Genomic DNA, 24,113 nt, shown 5'->3' on the forward strand with positions numbered 1-24,113 from the left:
AGTCATTATCCCCACCTGACCTGGAAAGGTACCCTTTTTAACGCGGCGGTGTGGTCTGGTCTTGAACCGGACACGAAAACGGTACTATTATGCTAATGGTTTATGGGTTACCTATTTATTGCTTCAATTTTACGATGCGCTACTATGGACATACTCCTTTGATCTTGCTACACAAAAGATAAATTATTACTTGGATGTAATACCAGATTTTCATGTTCTCTAATAAAGTGCAACTTGCAGCGGGTTATAATAACGATAACCACCATCCACCCCCTTTACCCCATCCCCTCCCCTCCTACTGAATGAGCAAACTGACAAATAAATAAGGTCCATGTTAGCAATCTAAATTCACGACAATTTTTACCCTGTCAAAATATCCCCGTTATATTCTTTATCCATTCTTGTTACAGATTAAAGCTGTTCGGTTATTCAATTCATTTTTAATCTCTATCATAAAGCTATTTATTCTTCGGCATATCTGCATTAAAAAAAGGATTACAACATCCATAAAAGGACAAACGGACATTAACACTTGTATAGTGTCAGAACTGAATTATTAGAATATAAATGTATAAAAGTTAAAGCAATATTGTAAGTAAATTTGTTGAAAGACTGCTTGATAATGAATAATGTTTATGAACATACTTACATTTTTAGGACTTGATTATAGAGTTGCTTCGCTTATAATATTGTATTTTGTTGTCCCCGAAATCAGTATACTGAAAATCAGATCAATCGAATAATAATATCACATAAAAATTTGTTGTTAAAAAGTAAAAAAATCTACATGTTTAAAATGGACATTCTGGTAATGAATTTAGAGTTGCTACGCTTTCTAAATCGAACCTAACTACTACAGGAATCAACATGCAAAGTTTGAAATCGATAGGACAATTCTAACATGCCTAAATTAACAAAAAAAGCTATCCGTTCCGGACGGACAGACCGACCCTAATTATAGAGTAGCTTATAGCTACTAAAAACAAGATAGTTTAAAATTTATTATTGAACATGAAATATAATTACAATGATATGATGTTTACTCTATATGAAAGATTACATATTTTTACGTATTTTACATACAGTTAAGTCCATAAACGCATAAAAGTTTACCAACAGAGCCAAAGTCTTTTATCAAATTTATCTTTTGAACAAACCTGCGCTATTAGGGGACAATATTACACTAGTACCCAAAGTTTTATAATGACGTTTTCTTAATCGTTGTCTGAACAATATTTGGGGATTTTTATTAAATTTTGAAAGGTTGATTTATTAATTTGAGTGTTGAAACGTTTCAACCCCTAATTGTAATATATATAAAGGGGTCTACTTAACATTTGAAGGCTGATTCCAGGTTCATGTTATAATCCTGTAGGTACTGTTCCTCCAAGTTTCCAGCAAACTTTTAAAGGCTTGATCCTTTGACGCATTTATCAAATATTTTTTTTATATGTCGAACTATATATTAGCTCTGTTGGTAAGCTTTAAAGCGTTCACGGACTTAAATAATTTTCATTTTAACAGCAAATGAAATAATATAAATATAAAAATAATATTTTCAAAAACCTAATAATGAATGCTTTTAATATAACTAGCAAATTCGTTCCTAATTTTTCGTATTTTAGATTTAAAAGAAAAACTAAATTTAAAATTTTATTCTTTTTTTTGTGGGGGGAGAGGAGGTTAGTCGACCCCACTATTTTAATTTAAGTTTAAAAAAAGATTTTTTTTTTTTTTGGGGGGGGTACTTTTCCTTTTTTTGGGGAAAAAGGTATAAACCTTCCCGGGACCTATGAGAAGCTAACCAGTAAAGGAGAACCCGTTCGAGATCCTTCTGTACAAACAAACAGACAGACATCGTTCTACTTTATATTATAGATACCTATCATAGGAATTTAATTAAAATGAAACAACAATTAAGATATTCTATGTAATATAAAAATCCTATTAACTTTTAATTAAAAGTTAAATTGGAAAATAGTTGAGTCACTAAATCGATTAATAAAAATAGATTAACATTTTTATTGGAACTTAAAAATAGAAAAATGGTTTTGAACAGGCAAAATTATTTTGTTTAATTTATAGTTACTAAATAAATAGCTAAGGAAAAAAATAAAAAAAATGTAAAATGTTTTTATTATCTTAATTGTAGAATAAAATAGAATAATTTTCAGTATGGCTTCGAAACCAACTAATATCCGCTGGATTAGAACCGGTTCTCCCTCATACTGAAAAAAAAAAATTTCCCACTAGGGGGAAGATGATTAAAGTACCTCAACAGATTATGACGTCATACGATAAAGTAACCAATGAGAGGCCAGCATAAATTTTACCTTTGGTTAATTACAGTGTAAACTGGCCTTTCATTGGCTATTCTATCGTATGGCGTCATAATCTGTGGAGGGACTTTAATCATCTTCTTAATCACTTCAAACTTGGAAAATTACAGCTCAAAAACATAAATAACCTCAAAATGGGTAAAAAAATGTATCAGAACCGCAGATTATTACTACAGCGAAAAAAAACTTTCACTTTCACCGTAATTTATATTTATAGTTAAAAATTTCTTGATTGGCTTTTTTGCAATTAGGAAACACTTTGAAGATATTACAATAACCAAAATAAGGAAAGTTTTAGTGAAAAATTGCTTTTTAAAAACCCTTAATTTGTAACTAATTCTAAAATAAAATAAAGATTGAAAATAATTAGTTCATATTATCTTTTATACTCTACAGGTAGTTTTCACACTTTGGAAGCTCTCTGGACCAGTCTCCACTGAAATAAAATAAATTAAATTTTTTTTTATGACTGTCTTTAACAACAAATATAAGGGACATGGAAAGAAAACGAAGTTGCGGGTTTCGTTGTATTTTCACAGTACCTTTTCTCCTATTTCTAACCCTTGCGGAGTGGCTCTAGCCCTAAGGGGCATATTTTCTAACCCTGCGGGGTAATCATTAACAGTTACTTAACCTAACCTAACCTAACCTAAAATAACCTTTCTAAAGCTACTGTGAAAATACGATGAAACCCGCAACTTTGTTTTCTTTCCATGACCCAAATATAAATAATGAGGAAAAAGTGTGTATTACTAAAAGTAAGATCTAATAATAAACTAATTCAAAGATAGATCTGCGAGTTTTTAGGGAAGCGTTGGATTTGTCTAGGTATATGTTATGCGGTAGGTCACCCACAGTTCCTTTTTTCTTTTCAAATTTTTAAATTCTTAAGACTATCATGTGTACATTAAAAAAAAAAAATAATACAACCACACTTATTATTATAACTTTATCTTAACGTAACCTAACCTAACCTAAATTGTAAAAAAAATGGTTTATGGTCAAGATGTAGGAAACCGCCAATTGATCTTCACTGACTCAGGCTTCATGATAGACAAAAATGTTTCCGTTAGCTGCTATACTAACAAACAAACGAAGTAATATTTATTTATAAAAGTAAATATTAATATTAATATTTATGTTTGTATAGAATTGATATGAGTAATCCTAGCCTAATAATCTCTATATCTTTTCCCTCAGCCACAGAAATAAATATTACATAAACAATGTATATCAATTTCTCGTATTCATTCGAATCCGGTGGTTAGAAACCGGTTTTCATCCATACGAAAAAACCATCTCTAGCATCGTATTATATCCAGCTTTCTACGAATGTAAAAATGTACAATCATAAGATTAAAACTGGTTTTTTTAGCCGGTGCTATTCTATATCCGCAGAAAGCCGTTTATAATACGATGCGAGAAATAACTATTCTTTAATCGAATAATTATAAGCACCAAAGGAAACATTTCAATAAATTGATTAAAATATGGAGAAAATATAGTAAAATGTATAAAAAAGTAAAAAAAGCGATAGGACAATAGACGATAAAATTATCTTCCCTCAATTATTAACAACAATTATGGTTCTCCTTTGATAGAATCCTTATAATAAAGTAACAGGATGTCTGGTTGTTTGTTTGTCTGTGTGTCTTTCTGTTTGTCTGTACCGAAGGATTTCGCTAACCGCTGAACCGATCGGGTTCTCCTTAACAGGGTAGCTTCTCATAGGTCCCGGAAAGGTTTATAACTATGTTGGGGTAGGGTATCACCACCCTCCCAAGAGAAATCACACAAAAAATCGAATCTTTTTACGTAGAGACTTGAACGCAACATGTTACGTTTTATTTAAAAAAAACATTTTTTAAAAAATGAGAGAAATTTTTTTTTCTGGGAGGGGGGTTGAAGGTGTCCCACCCCCCAAAAAAATAGCTTAAAACCACCACAGGACCAGTAGGTATATTCCCTGAAGAGTAAAATGCGATCAGTTCAGAGTTTACCGAGTTCTTAAGGGACGGACGGACAGACATCAAGCTACTTTGTATTATAGATAAGCAGAGGAGAGGGGGGGGGGGGTGGATTTCGCTCGACTATGCACTTTGTGTCAACTCTACCTATTTTATACTTTGTTCTTGTGATCACTTGTCCCTCTCCCTACCCATGATTCATATGAGTAAGCTTGCTACCATATTCCCTCTCCCTATCCATGATTCATATCAGTAAGCTTGCTACCATATTCCCTCTCCCTATCCATGATTCATATGAGTAAGCTTGCTACCATATTCCGTGCCAAATAGAAAGGATTAAGTAAATTGAGATTTTGTCTAGTCATAAATCATTAACCTAAACTTAGATATCTGGTAGCGAAACTACTCTTCACAAATTCTAATCTGTACGTCCTTGTTTATTCTATACCTATATGAGCGACTACTTTTTCTGTTTTTTCCCTCATGAATTATTTTCGACAGATTTTTTTATAAAACGGCTTGCTTTATTGCATCAAGATCCATGACAGATCTATATAGGAAATAAACGTCTATAAATGAGCTCGAGTCTTCCAATAGTTGAGTGTTTAATACTCATAGTGCTCCAATAATCTATAATAAACTCTCATTAACTCAATTCCTTTTAATAAAATAGAAAATTTAAATTTATAAAATAGTAAATCAAAGAAAACTTAATTTTAAAATAATTTGATACTAGCGACGAGTCTGTAATGTGATCAGATATTAAACTAAAATTTAACATTTTACTAAACATTTTAACCCTTTCAGGATGATAATTTGAAACAAAACAAATATTAGGATCCTAATATATTTTAAAGAAAGAGAGACAAAATTATAAATACGGTTTTAAATAAAAATAATGAAATTTAAAAAAGATGAAAGAAAAGGGAAGTGACATTTTATTTTTAAAAAATGATGAAAAAACGAAACTAAGGTTGTAGTAATCTTTATGTGTAGTAACTTTTTTTGGAAGTTGATATTCAGGGATTGGACAAAGGAAGAAAAAGATTAATATTCAGGGATAGGAAAATGGAAGAAAAAAATAATATTTAGGGATAGCCCAATGGAAGAAAAAGATTAATATTCAATCTAGCCAATAGCGGGATAATTTTAGAACGCCGCCTCTAATCAAAGAAATCAAGGAAAATGATGCAAATTATAATATGAAGCGCAGCCAAATATATATAAAAAAAGTCTAGTAAACAGTAGGTATACAAATTGTTTCAATCAATTAATGCTTTAAAATTGTAAGTAGATAATATTTAAGGTTTCAGAGAGAGAGAGAGAGAGGGGACAATGGACTGTTTATTGTACTAGTCCCCAAAGTTTTATCTTAATGATTTCTTATTCATTGGCTTAACAACTTTGGAATGAATTTAGATTTGAATTTTGATTGGTTGGCTCATTTAGTTGAGTGTTCAAACATTTCAACCACTAATTTTAATGTAAAGAAGATGTAATTTTGTATATCATCTTGAAGATATACATGAATTTATCGGCCATTGTCATATCCCTTTAGATCTCTGATATCCATTGGTTACTTTTTTAAAAAGTTGCTTTTGTACTAAATTAAAATTATCTCATGAAAATATAACAATATGAGTTTTAAACACTTTACCATTGGAAGACTCGAGCTCATTTATAGACGTTTATTTCCTATATAGATCTGTCATGGATCTTGATGCAATAAAGCAGGCTGTTTTGTAAATGTTAAAAATTGGAAGATTTCATTAAATAAAAGTAATCGCAAATATACTTAGTAAATGACAACATCCATAAGTAGCGAAGCTTAAAAATATGAATGGATGATATCGGGCAAAATATTACTGTAGAGCAGTGTCATACAATAATCATTTAACTTGATAAGATAGGAAAATCAGGAAGCCTTTAAAATCACGCAACCTTTTAATCACGAAAACTTAGAAATCTTGGAATCAATCTGGATTAATAGACAAATCTTAACGAAACTTGATGTAAATATGTAGAATATGAGCATTTAATCCCTAAAAATTCCAGTCTTTTATATCTTTTATAGGAGACGAGAAAATCAAGTTTCCCATACTCTGTCTCTGACAGACGGACGGACATTTCAAATTATACATTAGCTTCGCAACTAAAAAACATAGGTATAAAATATTATATATCTCTTAATGATTCCCAAGTGTATAGTGTGACAAAAACAGAAAACCGCGGGAATATATTTTATATTTTTATGACAAATGAATATAAAAGGATAAAACAATTTATTTTCTCTTTTTACATTGAATGGCGTAATCAGAAGGTTAATACCGAGGCTAACAATTAGACAAGAAAGACAGAATCTATAATAAGTGAAGCTTTTAACTAAACAGATGGTTTGACAAAGTATGTTGTAGATTATAAGATTAAAATCGTCTTGGTTTTAGACATTCTCCGCCCTTGAGGCTAGGGACGAAGGAACTAGTTGGATTATCAAGAAAAATCTATTTTTAACAGTAAACGAGTAACTTTTCCGTCTGTACCAAAGACAGCGCAATAAATGTGGAGCGAAAGAGAGGATCAATAATCAAGCGAATCTTCCCTTCAAAGTACCGGGTCAAGCCCAGAACAACTCACTCCCCTTTCTTTTGAAATTAGGCTAAGTTAGTTTATATTGGATAGTGGGTAGCTCAGCTTCTAGAGGGAAAAATTCTACCTTCCCTATATTCAATTTGTTTAAAAATTAGAGGGGGAGGGCCGGGGTATAGTGCTCGATATGTAATTCGAGGAAAAGAACCAAAATCCCATGTCTATTTGAAACAAAAGTAAATAGAAGCTAAAAAATGTAATAACTATCTTTATTTTTCTTAATTAAACACAAAAAAATAACATAGACATAATTTATATCTTTTAGACTAATTATATTAGTGCATATAATCCCTAAAGAATAGTAGAAATTATACAATTTGTCTACGTTATGTTCTTTTTCTTGGTAATTTTATGTAATAATTTTAGATAATTTCTTCGTTGTATTTTTAAGAATGTCCATGCTTTTTTTAAGGGGGGGGGGGGGTATGGTTAACGTTATACCTCCAACCCTTGTGTTCTTCTGGGTATTTGGCCATCTTAGCTTTTAAAAAAATATATGTACTAAAATATTTAATCTGATTCCCCAGACAATTATAAGATATAAATCATGTCTTACCGTCCGCCTTTAGAGTTAAATTAGATGAAGATTTATAGGGGTTTTTGTGAAAACACCTGTACCCAAAATAATTTTAAATAACATGACCTATAATAGTAAATAAACGAAAGAAAACTGCTAGTACCTCCTTATTTTCAATTATTTAAAAATAAAGTAGGATTATAGGTTCTGTGCTCGAATAAGGATTTTGAGGGAAACCGACCTAAAATAACATTCATTTAAATGCTTCGCCACCTTTTTAAATTGTACAAGATGCGCCAATGCTGGAATATGTATATTAGTTCAGTTTGGGTCAGAGGCAAAGGCCAATGCAAGTTTAATTATCTAAGAACTCTTACGTTCCCTTAGTGATTGCAAGCTACCAATAGCAGAATTGCACTCATCGTTTGTTTAAGGTGGGGTTAGATAAGTTTTTCCTTGATTGACCTACCTCTCAGAAAGGAAGGGGAAATTGGGCTTTTTGTTACAATAATCCCCAAAAACTTCAATTAAATTTTGATTAGTTGGTTCATTAAGTTGAGCATAACATTTTAACTACTAATTGTAATCTATAGAAGGGGTAATTATGTGAATCATCATTGCGGATGTTCATCAATTTGTCGGTTTTTGTCTTATCCCTTTAGATCCCTGATATTATTTACCTTGGAAGACATTCCATAACATTTTCTCCGATGCTGACACTTCCTGAATCACATGTTATCTTCACCTATGATAATTGTAATAATTATTAGAGTATCTTCTTATAGGCGCTACAGTAATCACACAATATCTTTAACCCTGTGCAGTCAGGGCCCTTACCAAACCTCCCCCCTATTATCTCAGCTCCCATTAGAGCTAGAGGGCTATTTTGTGCATGTTTTCTGTTTGATAATGAAATTCCGACTTTAAGTGAGTCAAAGTCAATTTTCCTTTCCTTCATCCTTTTAGTTAACAACCTTTATTTTTAGGTACTTTTTTGCGTAAAAATTTCAAAAGGCTGTCATTAGTTTAAAGCTAGAAAAATATTTTTTTCATCAGAAAATGTTTATCTTTCTGTAAGTTTTACAATAGAAATCTTAAAACATAAATTTCGGCGGCTGTAGCTGGACTTGGCAGCTGCCAGCCGATGCAGTCTGCGGTCGGCTGGAAAACGGCGGCGGATCTTTATAAAATTTTAATACTTTTAACCCCCCCCCCCCCCCGAACGTCTAGGGACTCTATGTTGGAAAGCATAGGGAAGGACAGAAAAATGGCATAAAACCAAACTAAGACCCATGTGAAGATTCTCTGAAATGGAGAACTCAATCGTTTCATTAGTTCTGGAATCTTAGGCTACATATAAAAAAAAGGTTACAAGAGTAAGAGATGCTTCATATAGGTTCTGTTTACTATACAACAATCAAACATTATCTTTAACTAATATGAAATATTATCCTGATTTCTCAGTATAAAATCCTAAGACTAGGGGGGGGGGATTTTCAATAGATGGGGAAAGGAAGGATACCCCCGCCCCCAAACCACAAAAAGAAAGATAATTTTATAGTTGTTCTTATTAGGGTTGGGCCGGATATCCGGTTTGGCCGGTTATCCGGCCGGATATCCGGTCATTTTCAATATCCGGCCGGATACCGGATATTAAAACTATCCGGTTACAGGAAATCCGGCCGTTTTTTTACGCCGGATATCCGGTTATCCGGCCGGATAACCGGTAATTTGCCGGATATCGAACGTTGGCCAGATATCCGGCCAGAACCGGATATCCGGCATTAGAAATTAGCCGGATATCCGGTATCCGGCCAAAAAAGTATCCGGCCCAACCCTAGTTCTTATATCGTTGTATACGAAGCCAAATAACTAATACAATGATGATCTAATGCTCTTTTAAAGTCAAACTTACATTAATTTGTTAATTCTTATTAACAGCTGTCTAATATTGTCAAAATATCTTTTAAAAGCAATAATATAGTGATAAAACTAATGTGTTCTATTGAAATGTATTTTTGCATTTTTCCCCAATTTTTACATGGAATTCTATTATTTATTTATCATGGAATTTTTAGGGTTATCAATGCAATGGAAATACAAAGAACATAATTTTTCGAAGATTTTTTCAAAAACAAGAATAACTGTATTTAAAGAGTGAAGCACATACATTTAAAAAATGATGGCTATGCAGTCTATATTCGAAGACAATTCTAGACAAAAAAGCAAAGATATTACGGCCTTACAAATCTTTCATGTCTAAAAATAAAGAGCATAACTGAACCTAAATACTGAAATGACATACGGATTAGTATTTATAGAAAAGCTTCGTATAAAATAAATGCGACAGATACATAGAAATATCGGGTATAATCCCTTTCGTAACATAGCACCTTATGGGGCGATTCTTCGTATTTTTCACAGTAGCTTTTCTCCTATTTCTAGCCCCTGCGGGGGGCTCTAACGCTGCGGAGCCAATTGAATTACCTAACCCTGTTAATAACCTAACCTAAACTAAAATAACCTATAAAAAGCCATTTAAAAAATACGACGAATCGCCCCTTATGGGGCGATTTTACGAAAATGCCTACTCCCGAAATAACTAGTCCCCTTATTTTGTATATATTTTGTGCTCTTCATTACGTTCTTAGACTTATACTGGTACCCAAAGTTTTAGACACAATATATAAATCATTGGCTTAAAATTTTTTAGCACCTTTGATAAATCTTTATTGATTCACGCAGCAGTTTATCGTTACATTGATCCATGAAATGAGTAATTTTGTTTATCATCATTGAGGTGCATTTTTAAAAAAAATGATGTGTGGCCGGCCATTAACCCTTTACAGTCGGGCCCCTTGCCGCACCTTAATCGGTCGGGGGGGGGGGGGGCGTTCAACGCCCCCTCTAATTATCTCAGTCCCTAGTAGAGCTAGAGGGCTAAATTTTTTTGTGCAAGTCCCCTGTTTGATAATGAATTTCCGACCTTGTCTAAGTCAATTTTCGCTTCCTTCACCCTTTTATTTAACAACCTTTGTTTTTAGGTCTTTTTTTATTTAAAAATTTCAAACGGCTGTAATTTTCTTATTTTTGAAGCTAGAAGAAAAATTTTTTTCCCAGAAAATGTTTATTTTTATGTAAATTTTACATTTCAAATATCAAAATATAAATTTCAGCGGCCGCAGCTGTACTTGGCAGCTGCCAGCCGCCGCAGTCGGCGGTCGGCGGGAAAACGGCGGCGGATCTTCATGAAATTTTAATACGTTATGTAGACATATAAGAAAAGCTTAAGTTTAAAATTTGAAGTCTCTAAGTCAAAAATTGCGGCCACAGGAGCCTTTTAAAGATTTCTGGAGACCTGGAGGATCAGGACCTGCAGGATCATACCTGGAACCTGAAAGTGACTTGAACACCTGTATTTCATATAAGGATGTACTACTAGAGGATTTTTTTGTATTTTGGTATGATAAAATGCTTTGTTTTAGTCAAAAAATATTTTTGCTCTTTACCTGGATGACCCTGCCAGGTTTGCTGGCATCCTGTGCCCGCCAGGATGGAGATGTTCAAAAAATTTCAACTCTCAGTTATGTGTCATACCCATACTTAAAAAGTCAAGCAGTTTGGGCTCTTTATCTTTCACACACAGAAAATGAGATAGAAAAAACCGGATGGGGGGGCGTTCAACGCCCCCCCCCCCCGACCGTTAAGGGTTAAACCGTTAGCAGCTTTTAAAGTCACAAAAATTATATCCAGCGATCTTAATGGATAAAAATACATTTATTACATCCCCAATGATGACAAACAAAATTTCGCCATATGTAGAACAATATTATTGGTTAGGTTTGGACTCTGCTAGTTTTAACCAACCAACTAAAATAAAATAAAAGCACTGAAAATTTTTGAGCTATCGAATAAGTTAAAGTAGTTATAAAACTTTGGGTACCAGTATAATATAATTTCCCGCGTATATCCAACTTGATTTTAATTTTGCACTGCATTGATGATCTGCAATGTTGATGTTTAATTATTTGAATAATTTTATAATTCAAAGAATTTTAATGAAATACTGCATAAACATAGATAATAAGTAGAATATTTCAACCAGAGATAAATGCATTATAATAAAAAACAAGGATGACATCATCCATGAGTAGCGAAGCTCAAAAATTCTGAATGAATATCGGGAATAAATCTACTATAAAGCAGTGTCATCCAATATATTTGATGAAATATGGAAATAACGAAAACTTCAAAATCAGGCAACCTTTAAATCACGAAAAATTAAAAATCTAGGAATCGATCTAGCACCACAATTAATAGACAAATCTTAATGAAACTTGATGAAAATATGTAGAATATGAGCATATTCAATCCCTAATGATTTCAGTCGTTAATCCTGAATAGGAATAGAGAAAACCACGAAAACTCAAAAATCTAGAAATCAATCTAGCACCCCAATCAATAGACAAATCTTAATGAAACTTGATGGAAAAATGTAGAATATGAGCATATCAAATTTCTGATAATTTCAGCCCTCTATCTTGAAAATTTATTGAGAAAATCACACAAACGTGAAAGTCTAGAAATCGATCTAGCACCCCCAAACAACAGACAGATGGATAAAACAATGTATAGATTAGATGGGCATATGTCATAGGAATCTACACTAAAATTTTCAGGACAGAAGGACATACGGAAAGACAGACATTTCAAATTAAAGAGTAGCTTCGCTACTAAAAAGAACATAATTACAATGCAAAATCCCATACAATTAGCAGCTCCTATAAGCCAAGGGGAAATCAACCTTTTACAATTTTACAAATCAGCTGGAAGTCTAAACTTGATCTAAAGACATGTCAATTAAAAAAAATCAAAGCATCCAAACGGTTTGGCCTAGCCTTTGATATTGAGTGGTTATGCTTTCAAAATTAACGTTCATAACTATCCTATTGACAGTCGTACGTATGGAAAACTTTAGAAAATTGGCTAAAACTCATATTATGTTATTATCTGTAAATGTAAAACAAAATGTATAATCCATACACAAATATAAGTGTAAATATGTAAAAAGAACACAAAAAGTAGAATAATATTAATGTTACATGCAATGGCGTGCACATATTTAGAGTGTAAGAGGGAAAGCGTCAAACCCCACTCCCATGAAATTTTGACCCTTTCCTTATAGGGTAAGGTATACCCCTCAACGATTAACCGAGAGATGTGCAATACAATTATTTTTGTTTACCACCCTCCCATAATACATTCTCTCTTGAGATGAATACAACCTCCTGAAAATGGAGTAGGGTGGTGGTGGGTTGGGTACAACCCCCCCCCCCCTCCCCCACCTGTGCACGCTTATGGATGCATGTCTAAGTTTTGATTTATCTTTCCTAAAACACATTCTTTTTGCTAAATAAGAGATAGCTCATTCATTTTCTGAATGAATTATTTGTTTTCTTTATATTTGACTGTTTCAGGTTATATATGCATAATGGTACATTTTTAAAAGCGAAGATTTTCTATAATTATGATCGGTCCGTCCGTCCGTAAGTCCGTCCGTTACAGTTAGCACTTTTCGTTAGTTTAAACTTATTAGAATTGTCCTCAAACTTTGCATGCTGATTCCTATAACAGTTATGTACGACTTAGAAAGCGCAGCAACTGTATAATGAAAATCAAAATGTCCTAACAAATATACCTATCACTCACTAAGTTCAATGCAATATGCAAAATACAAAATCAATTAAAAAGTATCTTTACTAATCTTAGATTTAAGTTCTTTATGTTTTATGACGAAACTTGAAAAGATAAACAAAGCAAAGTTTAATTGACAGACGGACTTACAAAAGCAATTTTAAAGCAGCTGCGCTCTTATTCCAATAACTGTACCTGTTCTCCAACTTCATAAATAAACTTGAGAGGATAAACAGCGCCAAGTTGGGGCGTTCCTGGATAACCACACGCCTTCCGACCTTCAAACATACAAAAAATATGCATTTCACAATAGATTGCTTTGAACAAAACAATAGTTTTTTTTATCGCATCGTACTATATACAGCTTTTCGCAAGAACAAAACTGGTAATATTTTTTTATCTTTATTTTACTATTCCTTAAAAATTGTCTAGCTTCGCCCCTGGCCTCTAGGGGCTTTGCCCCAAGAGGTATTCAAAAAAAATTCTGGTGCTGCCGGCACCACATTTTAAATTAACTGCCTAAAAAATGAGAGGGGGGTAATTATTATTTTTGGTGGGGTTAGGGTAGTTTGACGCCCCAAGAAAATAGCCTTAAACCACCACAGGACCAGTAGGTATATTCCCTTAAGAGTAGAATCCGATCGGTTCGGTGGTTACCGAGATCTTAAGGGACAGACGGACAGACAGCCGGACGGACAGACATCATTCTACTTTATATTACAGATAAAGATCAGAGAAAGTTTTCAACACGCTTGAAATATCTTTCCATATTAAACAAGAATAAAAACTTACATATTGGGGTAGAATCAGACCAAATACCATGCTGTGTACATCTAAAATATATAGGATTATATTATCATCAGGTAAAAGTAACAGGATGTCTATCATTGCGTCTGTGTGTGTGGGTGTGTGTACCGAAGAATCTCACATATCTATTTTCTATTTTTTCTGTGCAAAATTGTACACGAATTTCTACTTCCAAACATAAATTTAAATAAATATTGTGTTTAAAACGTTATAGTAATGTATTTCCAATGATTTTTTCGCAATTTCCCTACAGCACACGTAGGCGTCCAAGTGGAGGGGAAGGTGGGTTGAACATTCCCAAAATAGATGCACGCCTCCCTCTTATCTTAAATTGAAACTTTTTTAGGGGGGGGGGGGAGGAAGGGTTGGATTAGTGTTTAGAGAGTTGAACAATCAATTTTCATACTAAATAAAAATCATGTGCTTGCGCTTTCAGCATTTCTAAGAAATCTTTGAAAATATTTCTTAAAATGAATTCGTAAATAGTTATTTAATAATTTTGTATAAATAATTAAGACAACAATAAAATTTAAAAAAAATATGTAGCTGCTAAAGAATGAACCAAATCAGTCAAGCAGTTAGTGAGATCCTCTTATGTATATATAAGAATATATTTATTTTCGTATGTATAATGTCTAAACAACACGTTTTAAAGGTTTCCGATAATGTAGCTCAGAGTTGAGTATACGACCTGGCCTCACTAAAAACAAAGGAGTTACAGAAATGGATAACTAGTCATCTGGTTTTTGGACTAATAATTCCTTTTACAACAAGGTACAGTAGTATATTGGTCCGAAAGGGGTTAGGCAAATAAAAAAATACCACCGCCCTCCTTATTTTCAATTTAATTATAAAAGTCTTTCAAGTAAGACATATAAACAACTTGTTAATCAAAATTATTAGATTTCAACTTGTGGATATAATTGTCTATAAAGGATTTTAAAAAAAACAAACATATAAAATATAGTAATTTTTGCTTCAAACAAAAAAATCTTGACCTAAAAATATTTTGAAATATTCATATATGTTAATATAAATTGTTCTTGTTGATCCAAAAAAGTTATTATATGAAAGCAATGGCCTGAATAAAAAGCTAACAAATGAATCCTGTAAAAAATCTGATAATCTTTGGCTGAAAAAGCATCGTTATGTAGATTTGTTTCTGAAGTCAAGAACATGAATTAGGATTCTTAAAAACAAATATATTTTTTATATATTACCCTTGTTTTATTATCTTTTAGTAGAAGATTGGCTAAATCAAAAAATCCTTTTTTCTTTTTATTGTATAATGTAAGGAATCTGTTTACACCTTCTGTAGAATCAAACTATATTGGTTGAAAAGTTTAGACACATTTTTCATCCAAACAATTAAGATTTGATAATGGATCAAAAGTTTAAAAGAAAACTATAAGAAAGTTTATATTTTGAGAAGCAGTATGATTTACAGTACATTGTCCACTCCCTTTCTCCTTTTTCAGAAAATAAGTCAAAAAACGCTGACAACAAACACATTAATGCACACTTTTGAGGTGTGTGTGTGTGTGTGTGTTTGTGTATGTGGGTGTGTGTGTGAGAGAGAGAGAGGTCAGTCCAGGTCAGAACTTAGAATACTTAAAATAGAAATAAACCTTTAAGGGCCTAAACGCTTTTTGGTCTTCAAAACTAAATGCTAAAAGGATGTATGACAATTAAACAGCTTTATTGTTTAATTTGTAACAAAAAAAAATATTTTTACTACCTAATAAAAATTGCTCTTGAATTCAAGGAGATCCATGATTTTGATTTTGTTGGGGACTTAATATTCTTTGAAAGGCTCAAACTCAGATTTTGGTATGTAAGATGTCAAAAACTTACCTTAAAAAATGAAAGTCATAATATTATAATATTATGCATATTTAATCCAAATAATTACTAATTTCTATTTTTATTTTTCTATGTTAAAAGGTGGGAAATGTAAAATATTGAAAGCTTAGTATGAGTCCTATCAATATCATCAAATTTGGGAATTCCCTGCCGCAAATGTATCACAATATTAACTCATCAGAACCCCATAAAATCACAAATGTTCTTTCCTCTTTGCTTCAAGTATAAATGTATAATGTATAGATGCATAATCCAGACAATCACTTAGCCCAGGTGATGGAGACCCTTTCGTCTGCTAGCTGTTCTTTTGTAGGGATTGGCTGTGTTTATATTTCTGAGATGATATTAGCTGATTTTAAAGATCAAATACAAAAGCGCGACAGGGTCCTTATAGGGATAATGCATAGGGGGCATTCGAACAAAATTATCATTAAATCACCTCTTATTGATTGGATATTGTGTCTTTTTGCGAATATGAACCACTATATGAATATAAAAATATGGGGAAGCAAACGCACACCATCATAAATATATAAATACAAATATCTGATATCAAAATATATTTGTGTCGATAACAGATTTATATATGTTTATATTGGGAACTGTTTTCCACAAACTAAATAGATTTATAATACCTTTTATTAATTGCGAAGTTTTTTTTGTTTTTCTATTTGCACGAGATACTATGTCATTGTCTATAAGTTGCAAAGCAAAAAAAAATACAAATGACAATTTTGAGGTAAAATATACGTTTGGAAAGTAATGTCAAAAAATCACTAAATTAGACATTTTCATTAGGTAGCTCATTGGTTTTTAAACAAATTACATTCCTAACTGTTACATGAAATTAACCTATAACCATCCCAAGATTTTTATCTAAACATATCTTAAATGAACATTTTTTATTGGCAGTCGAGGAAAGTACATTTCCTCTCGTAGTGAACGGAAAGACGGACGAACATATATAACTATATAGTAGCCTCGCTAATAACAAAGCTTTTCTTCGTAAATATATTAAATAAAAAACAATATCCCTTCCCTCACTGTAAAAATAATCATTTTACTAGTACACTGTGCTTCTCAATAATTAATAACAGACAGATGGACAAAACGATGTATAGATTAGATGGGCATATGTCATAGGAAGCTTCACTAGCATTGCCAGCTGTCTATCTTGAATAGGAGCCGAGAAAATCACGTTTCCCCCATAGCGTTACGGACTGACTGACAGACAAAGTAAATTATATAGTAGCTTCGCTACTAAAAACCATATTAAACATGTTTGTTACTAATATTCTTGTCAAGTTTTAAAATGTCCTTTGATTAAATCAACTCTGCCATAATAGAATTCTATTGATGTGTTTTATTAAAAATCTTATTATAATATTTTTGATTAATTTCTGTTATATTTTAATTAAGTTTTTAATCAACTTTTCTTCCGCAAACGGAATCAATATATTATTACTTGGATGTTGCACCAGATTTTCATGTACTCTGATAAAGTGATACTTGCAGCTGGCTAAAATAATGGTAACCCGATCCAGATCCTTTATACCATCCTGTCCCCTACTGGTCCATATATTAGCAAGGTAAATTGACGTCAATTTTCCCCTGTCAATATATCCACATATATCTTATATCCATTACCAACGGTTATTCATTTCTTCCCATGAAAATACGTTTTCATTTGGTGATCAATACAAAGCATTAATGTAAATTATTTTAATATGTAATTTTAAGTTAGTATAAGTAGGATGCTTTTTTTGTCTGTCTTTAAAGATCTCGCTAACCACTGAACCGATTTGTGACAAGCATCTCATTTCACCAAGGTTGGGTTTAAACTACTTTAATTTTGAATTGAAGTGTTAATGTAATTTTCAGTATGACTTCGAAATTGCCTAATATCAGGCGGAATTGACCGGTTCCCAGCTACACTGAAAAATCTTGTATAGCATCGTATTACAGATAATTTTCCACGAATATTAAAATAAAAATCATAAAATCAATGCCAGTTTTGTTAGCCTTTTGCTCTTTGGGGTAAAGAAAACTTTTTTATTTTATGATTTTCTTTTCTAATATCCACGGAAAGCTGTCTACAATACGATGCGATAAATAACTATAAAGGATTTTTGAAAGAAACATAGATTCTCACAACTGGTCACATTTCTTTTCTTCCCATGAATTGAATTTAATCAAACGAATTTTTTTTTACTATCTAACTTTTTTAGATAAAAAAATTAATTTTGCAATTCTTTAAATTAATTTGAATTAAATTTTCATTACAGAAAAGCCCCTATACTCATGCAGTTTGATTAAAATAGTAGCGAATCAGCTGTGGATTATTGAAAATGCCCTTTAAAGATTTTTTGCCTATTGGCGGCTTATTAGCATTCAATTTCGAATTATAATGCAGTTTGACTAAATTGTTCATTTCAAGGCTTTACACCTGCCAAAGCAAGGGTTATACTGCCGACACAAAAATAACAAGTACAAGTAGCAAGATTTCCTTGGAATATAAACAGGCTCAAGCCATTCAGATACTGAGTTAGAAATTCCAGACGATGATAAGGCAATTAAATCGTAGCTGGTTGACTTTTTGTATTTTGGGGGGTTGGGGGTGTCCACCCCAAACAAAATAGCTTAAAACCACCACAGGACCAGTAGGTATTGTAATATAATTAAGTTGCAGACAAGTTTAAGTTTTTACTCTCAATTACTCTCAATTATTCTGGAAAAGTTAAGAGAACATTTATTAAGTCAGTTGCAATTGAGAGTCCACACACAGAACACTTCTGGTTTGGGGTCGAGTCTTATTTAGACCAATTCAGCTACCTACAGACATCCTACTACTTCAACGAGTTTTGCACAGACAAATATTCCACCTCTTCAAAGTATACAGTTAATTAATACCTTTGTATTAATTAAACAAACAATCATCCTGCTGCTTTGGTGTTTCCACACACAAACAGACATCCCGCTACTTCAGAACTTTTCAGCATATTAAATCAATAGTTTTAAATCATTTTAATATATTTAACCATTGCTAAATAAAGTATACATATTTACTCATAAATACTATAATCATATTTACCCAAAACTGCATTTAATCTAATATAAATAAATACTTGAAAAGATCTGTTTGTGGTTTGAATTAAATATTGAATCTACTCTATCGTTAACTTGTGTAAGTCTGTCTACATTTCAGTATATTACCTGAAGAGTAGAATCCGATCGGTTCAGTGGTTACCGATATCTTAAGGGACGGACAGACAGAAGGACGGACGGACAGATATCAAGCTACTTTGTATTATAGAAGACCAGTCTTAGAGTTCCAAACCAAAGTTACATTTATTTAAAATCTTTTATGACTTGAAATCTAAAGTTTGGATTATGACCTTCCTCGAATGTTCTATCTACAAGTTTTAATGTAATTATGGTTCTAGGCATAAAAGTTTAGGACAAAGAGATATGTGGAGAAATTGTTTACAATAGAACAAGGACAGGTATGTAGCAAAGCAATAATAATACACATTAATTTTCGTATTACTACTACAGTAAAGTAGCATGCAATATTATCGCCAATTTATTTCCTTATCATTTTGATCTATTTAGGCTTTAAATAATTTCGAAGATAAGCAAGATCAAAATAGGATTAACGTTTTGTTATAAAAAAAGACGTCATACTGGCCTAAACTTGGTCTATTAAAATGTTTACTGGCCTGCCATTTGTAATTTAGTTTGTGTATTGGCCTATCATTGGGCATTTGTATTGTTTGTTTTATAGGCACTATAAAGAGCTTCCTAAAAAGTTTACTTACCTTATAATAGGTTCTCCAATCAGTATATATCCAGCGTGACAAACAGACTATACAAACGTATATATATTTTTTAAATTTTATTAATACTAGGGATATGTGTTATTTAACTATTGATTTATTAAATAATTACGATTCATTCCCTTAAAGTGTCTATCGAGCATAGGAAGACCCCCTTTATTTTTTTAATGAATTGAAAATGAAGGGTAGTGACCGAGGCCCTAACCATGCGGGCCTTTGCCTGCAGTACCCTAACCCTGGGGGACATCCTATACCCAATTTAATATCTATCTAAACTTAGGTTCTCACCCTCATTTTCAACTTATTTAAATTAGAAAGGGTAGGGGGGATTATGTGCTCGACTAATCACTTTGAGGGAAACTGTCATAATTTGACTCCATTCCAGCTAACCGTTCTTTTGATTTTGATTTAGACTAATCTTTTGAAGTCAAAACGTATCGAGAGAGACAAGTTAATAATTAATGAAAAGAAAAAAATCTTTATAAAAAAATTGAAAATTTAATCAAGAACATTAGTGCATTTTCGGACCTTTCATAACTACGACCATAATTAGGTTGCGTAGCAACTCTACAATAATGTTTTTACATATTAGTTTTAGTAGCGCAGCTACTCTCAACTCTACAACTATGGTCAATCCGTACATTGCAATGTAGGTCAGACAAGGAAATTTACTACTTTCACTATCTGTCAAAGAATTTAAAACTAAGTTACATGCAAACTTTGTTATCAATTTAATGCGCTTTCTAAATAAAAGATTATATTAAATGATTTAAGAAAACTACATACTAAAAAATAGTCCTAATTTGTCAAGAATAAAGTATGTTATTGTTGTTAAATCCACCTAGCCGTTTACGAGATCTTACTAGTCATGAACACAAAATATTGACTTAATTTATGGATTAGTATCTATGGAAAATTATTTTCTTGTATGCTCTCATCTCTCCCAGGGATATAAAGGGATAAGATAATGGCCGATTAATTGATGAAAATCCCCACAAAATTATCCCCTCTGCATTTTACAATTAATGGTTGAAACGTTTGGACACTGAACTAAATAAACCAACCAATCAAAATTTAATAATAATAAGTGGTTTTAGCCAACAAATAAGAAAACATTATTATAAAACTTTGGGGACTAGTGTAATAAACAGCAAGTGTCCCCTCCCTCCCTGAATCTCTGCTGTCACTTTTTCTTTAGACTGCAAACCAATTAGCAAAAGTATTTTCATAATTCTTCTCTCCATGCCCTTACATAACCTGGGATATGGACAGGTTTTCTACTATTTTAATTAAGGAAATTGTCAAATTCAAAATTTTTCTATAAATAGGGTCAGTCCGTCCTTCCGTCAGTCCGTAACGGATAGCTCGTATCGTTAATTTAGGTATATTAAATTATATAATATTAAATTACAAACTTGGCATAGTATAGTGATCCTGTAATAGTTCGGTACGATTTTGAAAGCATAGCAACTTTTTAATCGTTATCAGGAAATCCGTGCATTAATTTAAACATGTAGATTTGATTTTTTTATTCATCTGATTTTTTAAAATATTGATTCATAGGACAACAAAACACAATATTATAAGCGGAGTATCTTTATAATCAATTCCTAAAAATGAAAGTATGCTTGCTTAATCAGTTCCGATACTCTACAATTGTTAATGTTTGTTTTTGTTTTACCGTTTCAGACATTGCCTTTTATGGATTTTGTCATCCTTGTTTTAAAAAAAATTATATTAGCTGAGAATTTCCATCGATATCACAACGCGTTGATATTATAACAGCAAAACAGACACATTACTCAATAAAAAAATAAATAAGAAAGGCGGATTTAGACGAAAAGTGTGTTAAATACAGTGATTGCTCAACAGCATTACTTGTTTAAATTAAAACAAATCGCAGAAAATTTATCTCTCAGTTCATAACTCATTTGTTTCAGATTATAAAAGAGTCCTTGATTAAATATAAATGCATTCTCTATTTTTCTTTTGTTCAAAATATTATATGGTCCAAGAAAGAGAATGATTATGTAAAGAGACATGTTGGCGTCATCCCTTAAAGGGCCTCATTGAGTACACAATTTTGCGAATTCGCCATTTATTCGCAAAAATTTGCGATCGATTCGGATTTTTTTCGTCTGGGTAAATAATAGAAGATTTAATTATACATCTTCGGGCAAAGCCCCTAGAGGCTAGTGGCGAATCCGCTAGGTATTAAAAATATGTGGGGGGGGGGGGGGGGTGGAGGGTTTTAGTACCCAACATACATTTATTTTGTGTGAAAGTACCGCGTGTTAATAAAATTAACAAAATACAATAGATTAAGAATTTTCAAGATATAATCTTTTATCTGATAAAATTTTGTTTGATCAATTGAACCTAAAAATAAACTTTTAAATTGATTGTCCAGAAAGATCACAATAACGGTAAATTTTGAGAATTTTTTTGGTACTTGCTTACATGTGGTAGACTGGAGCACCGAAACCCCCCCCCCCCGCTTAGTTTTGACAAAAATAAAAAATAAGGGGGGGGTAGTTTTTTAATGTCTGGAAAAGGCAAGGAGGAAAAGTGCTCAGCAAGGCAAAGACTTAACCCCCCCTTAATTTTGAAGAAAATCAAAAATAAGGGGGGGGGGGTAGTTTTTTCACTGTACAACACGCCAGAAAGTTGAGTGAGGTAAATCAAGAAAATCCAGTATACCAGAGGGGAAACCTTATTACAGGGATATTCATGTTTTGGGGCATAATTTTCTTATTTATTGACTTTGGCCAGTAAAAGGTTTTAATTTTGCGCAAAATTGGATTTACTTGGTTTACCTCACTCAACTTTCTGGCGTGTTGTACAGTGAAAAAACTACCCCCCCCTTATTTTTGATTTTCTTCAAAATTAAGGGGGGAGTTAAAAACTACCCCCCCCCTTATTTTTGATTTTTGTCAAAACTAAGCGGGGGGTTAAAAAACTACCCCCCCCCTTATTTTTTATTTTTGTCAAAACTAAGCGGGGGGGGGGGGGGTTTCGGTGCTCCGGTCTTCACATGTAAGCAAGCACCATTTTTTTATATAAATAATTAAAACGTTTCTTGAAGATGATTTAAGACCCTTCACAGATTATGACGTCATACGAAAGAATAGCCAATGAGCAGCCAGTATAAACTAAAAATTGACCAATTACTCTCATTGGTTATGTTATTGTAAGACGTCATATAATCTGTGGATGGACTTTAATCATCTTTACGTTTCTCTAATATGATATAAGTCTCTTAAGGCGAATTCTTTCGAAACAAGAAGCTCATTTAATAAATGATTAAATTTAAATTAAATTATTTAAAACTAAATATATATTCCTGAACAGTGGCTCCAACATAATGAACAACTTCATGGTCGATCATCTGGCCATTCGGTGGCGGTATAGGCGCGGGACACTCGATAGCTGAAATAAAAAAAAATAATAATTAAAATGGGACGGTTATGAGTCAAATAATAGTGCCGTTATTTAGAAAGGCAAGAGGGATTGAACTCATACTTTCAATATTTTTTAGAAGAAAAGTGTGAACTTGTGAAGCTTTGTAAGTGCCTATAAAATTACGTCATGCTGGCCTACCATTGGTCAATTAAACTGGCCTGTCATTGGTAGTTTAGTCTGTGCATTGGCCTATCATTGGTCATTGTATTGTATGACATCATATTTGTTATAGGCACTATAAAGAACTTTGAAAGGTGTCTTTTTTGTGGGGGGGGGGGGGGGGGAAGAATTTCCGAAATAGTTCTCAAAAGTTCTTCAAATGAGATTTTTAGTACACACCGACAAACAGACACTCTGATATCCTGTTACATATGTAAGGATAATTAAACCCAATTCGTATTCCTCCACAAAAAAAACTAAATACCCTTTATAAATTCAAGGTATCAAGATAAATGTTTCAAAAAATTTGCAAAACTTGTTGGTGCAAAAAAATTGCACTTACAAAACATTTAGGTTTAAATATTCATGACAAAATTAAAGTATGGAAATAGGTTAATTCTTCATTTAAAATGCAAAACTTTTCTACAAATAGAATAGCCTTACTGTCTTAAACTAATCAGTAAAGAGGGTAGGGGAGGATACGTATATTTTTTGGGGGGTTAAATTGTTTATTTTAGACTTTGGTTACATCTCACAGAGGTTGACTTAACGTCCCATTAAATAGCTTAAAACCTGCCTTATAAAAAAGAGCCATAAAAATCTACCCTGCTTTTAAGAACGATAAACACACATAAAGTATTAGCTATCCTATTATGTAAAGTAGTAGGCTTTCTTTTGTCTGTAGAGAAGGATCTCGATAACACCTGAACCTATATGGTTCTCCTTTACAGTGAAGTTCCTGTTAAATCTAAGTTTTATGCTAATTTATTTTTATAAATAAGTCTGGGTAAGGTTTTAGGCTATTTTCTGTACTTTCATATCC

General features: G+C 32.4%; 1 protein-coding gene across 2 annotated transcripts in view; it reads right to left on the reverse strand.

The window, feature by feature from the left end:
* The window catches only part of LOC145324880 (locomotion-related protein Hikaru genki-like), a 251,714-nt gene that overhangs the window by 70,356 nt on the left and 157,245 nt on the right, over positions 1-24,113 (reverse strand). Inside the window, exons 18-23 of one of the 2 annotated variants that reach the window (XM_080167590.1) lie at positions 23,013-23,098; positions 19,652-19,698; positions 13,956-13,996; positions 13,359-13,441; positions 8,150-8,214; positions 1,833-2,775 (exon numbers count right to left, since the gene is read on the reverse strand). The exons of the other annotated variant lie outside the window; for it this stretch is intronic. Coding sequence (XP_080023716.1) covers positions 2,730-2,775; positions 8,150-8,214; positions 13,359-13,441; positions 13,956-13,996; positions 19,652-19,698; positions 23,013-23,098 — 368 coding nt within the window. The 3' untranslated portion in view covers positions 1,833-2,729. Of the gene's footprint in view, positions 1-1,832; positions 2,776-8,149; positions 8,215-13,358; positions 13,442-13,955; positions 13,997-19,651; positions 19,699-23,012; positions 23,099-24,113 lie in introns of those variants that run through there. 2 annotated transcript variants of the gene reach the window in all.

Source organism: Acartia tonsa, chromosome 7 (assembly GCF_053477335.1).
Source record: "Acartia tonsa isolate MP-2025a chromosome 7, ASM5347733v1, whole genome shotgun sequence".
Classification (NCBI taxonomy): domain Eukaryota; kingdom Metazoa; phylum Arthropoda; class Copepoda; order Calanoida; family Acartiidae; genus Acartia; species Acartia tonsa.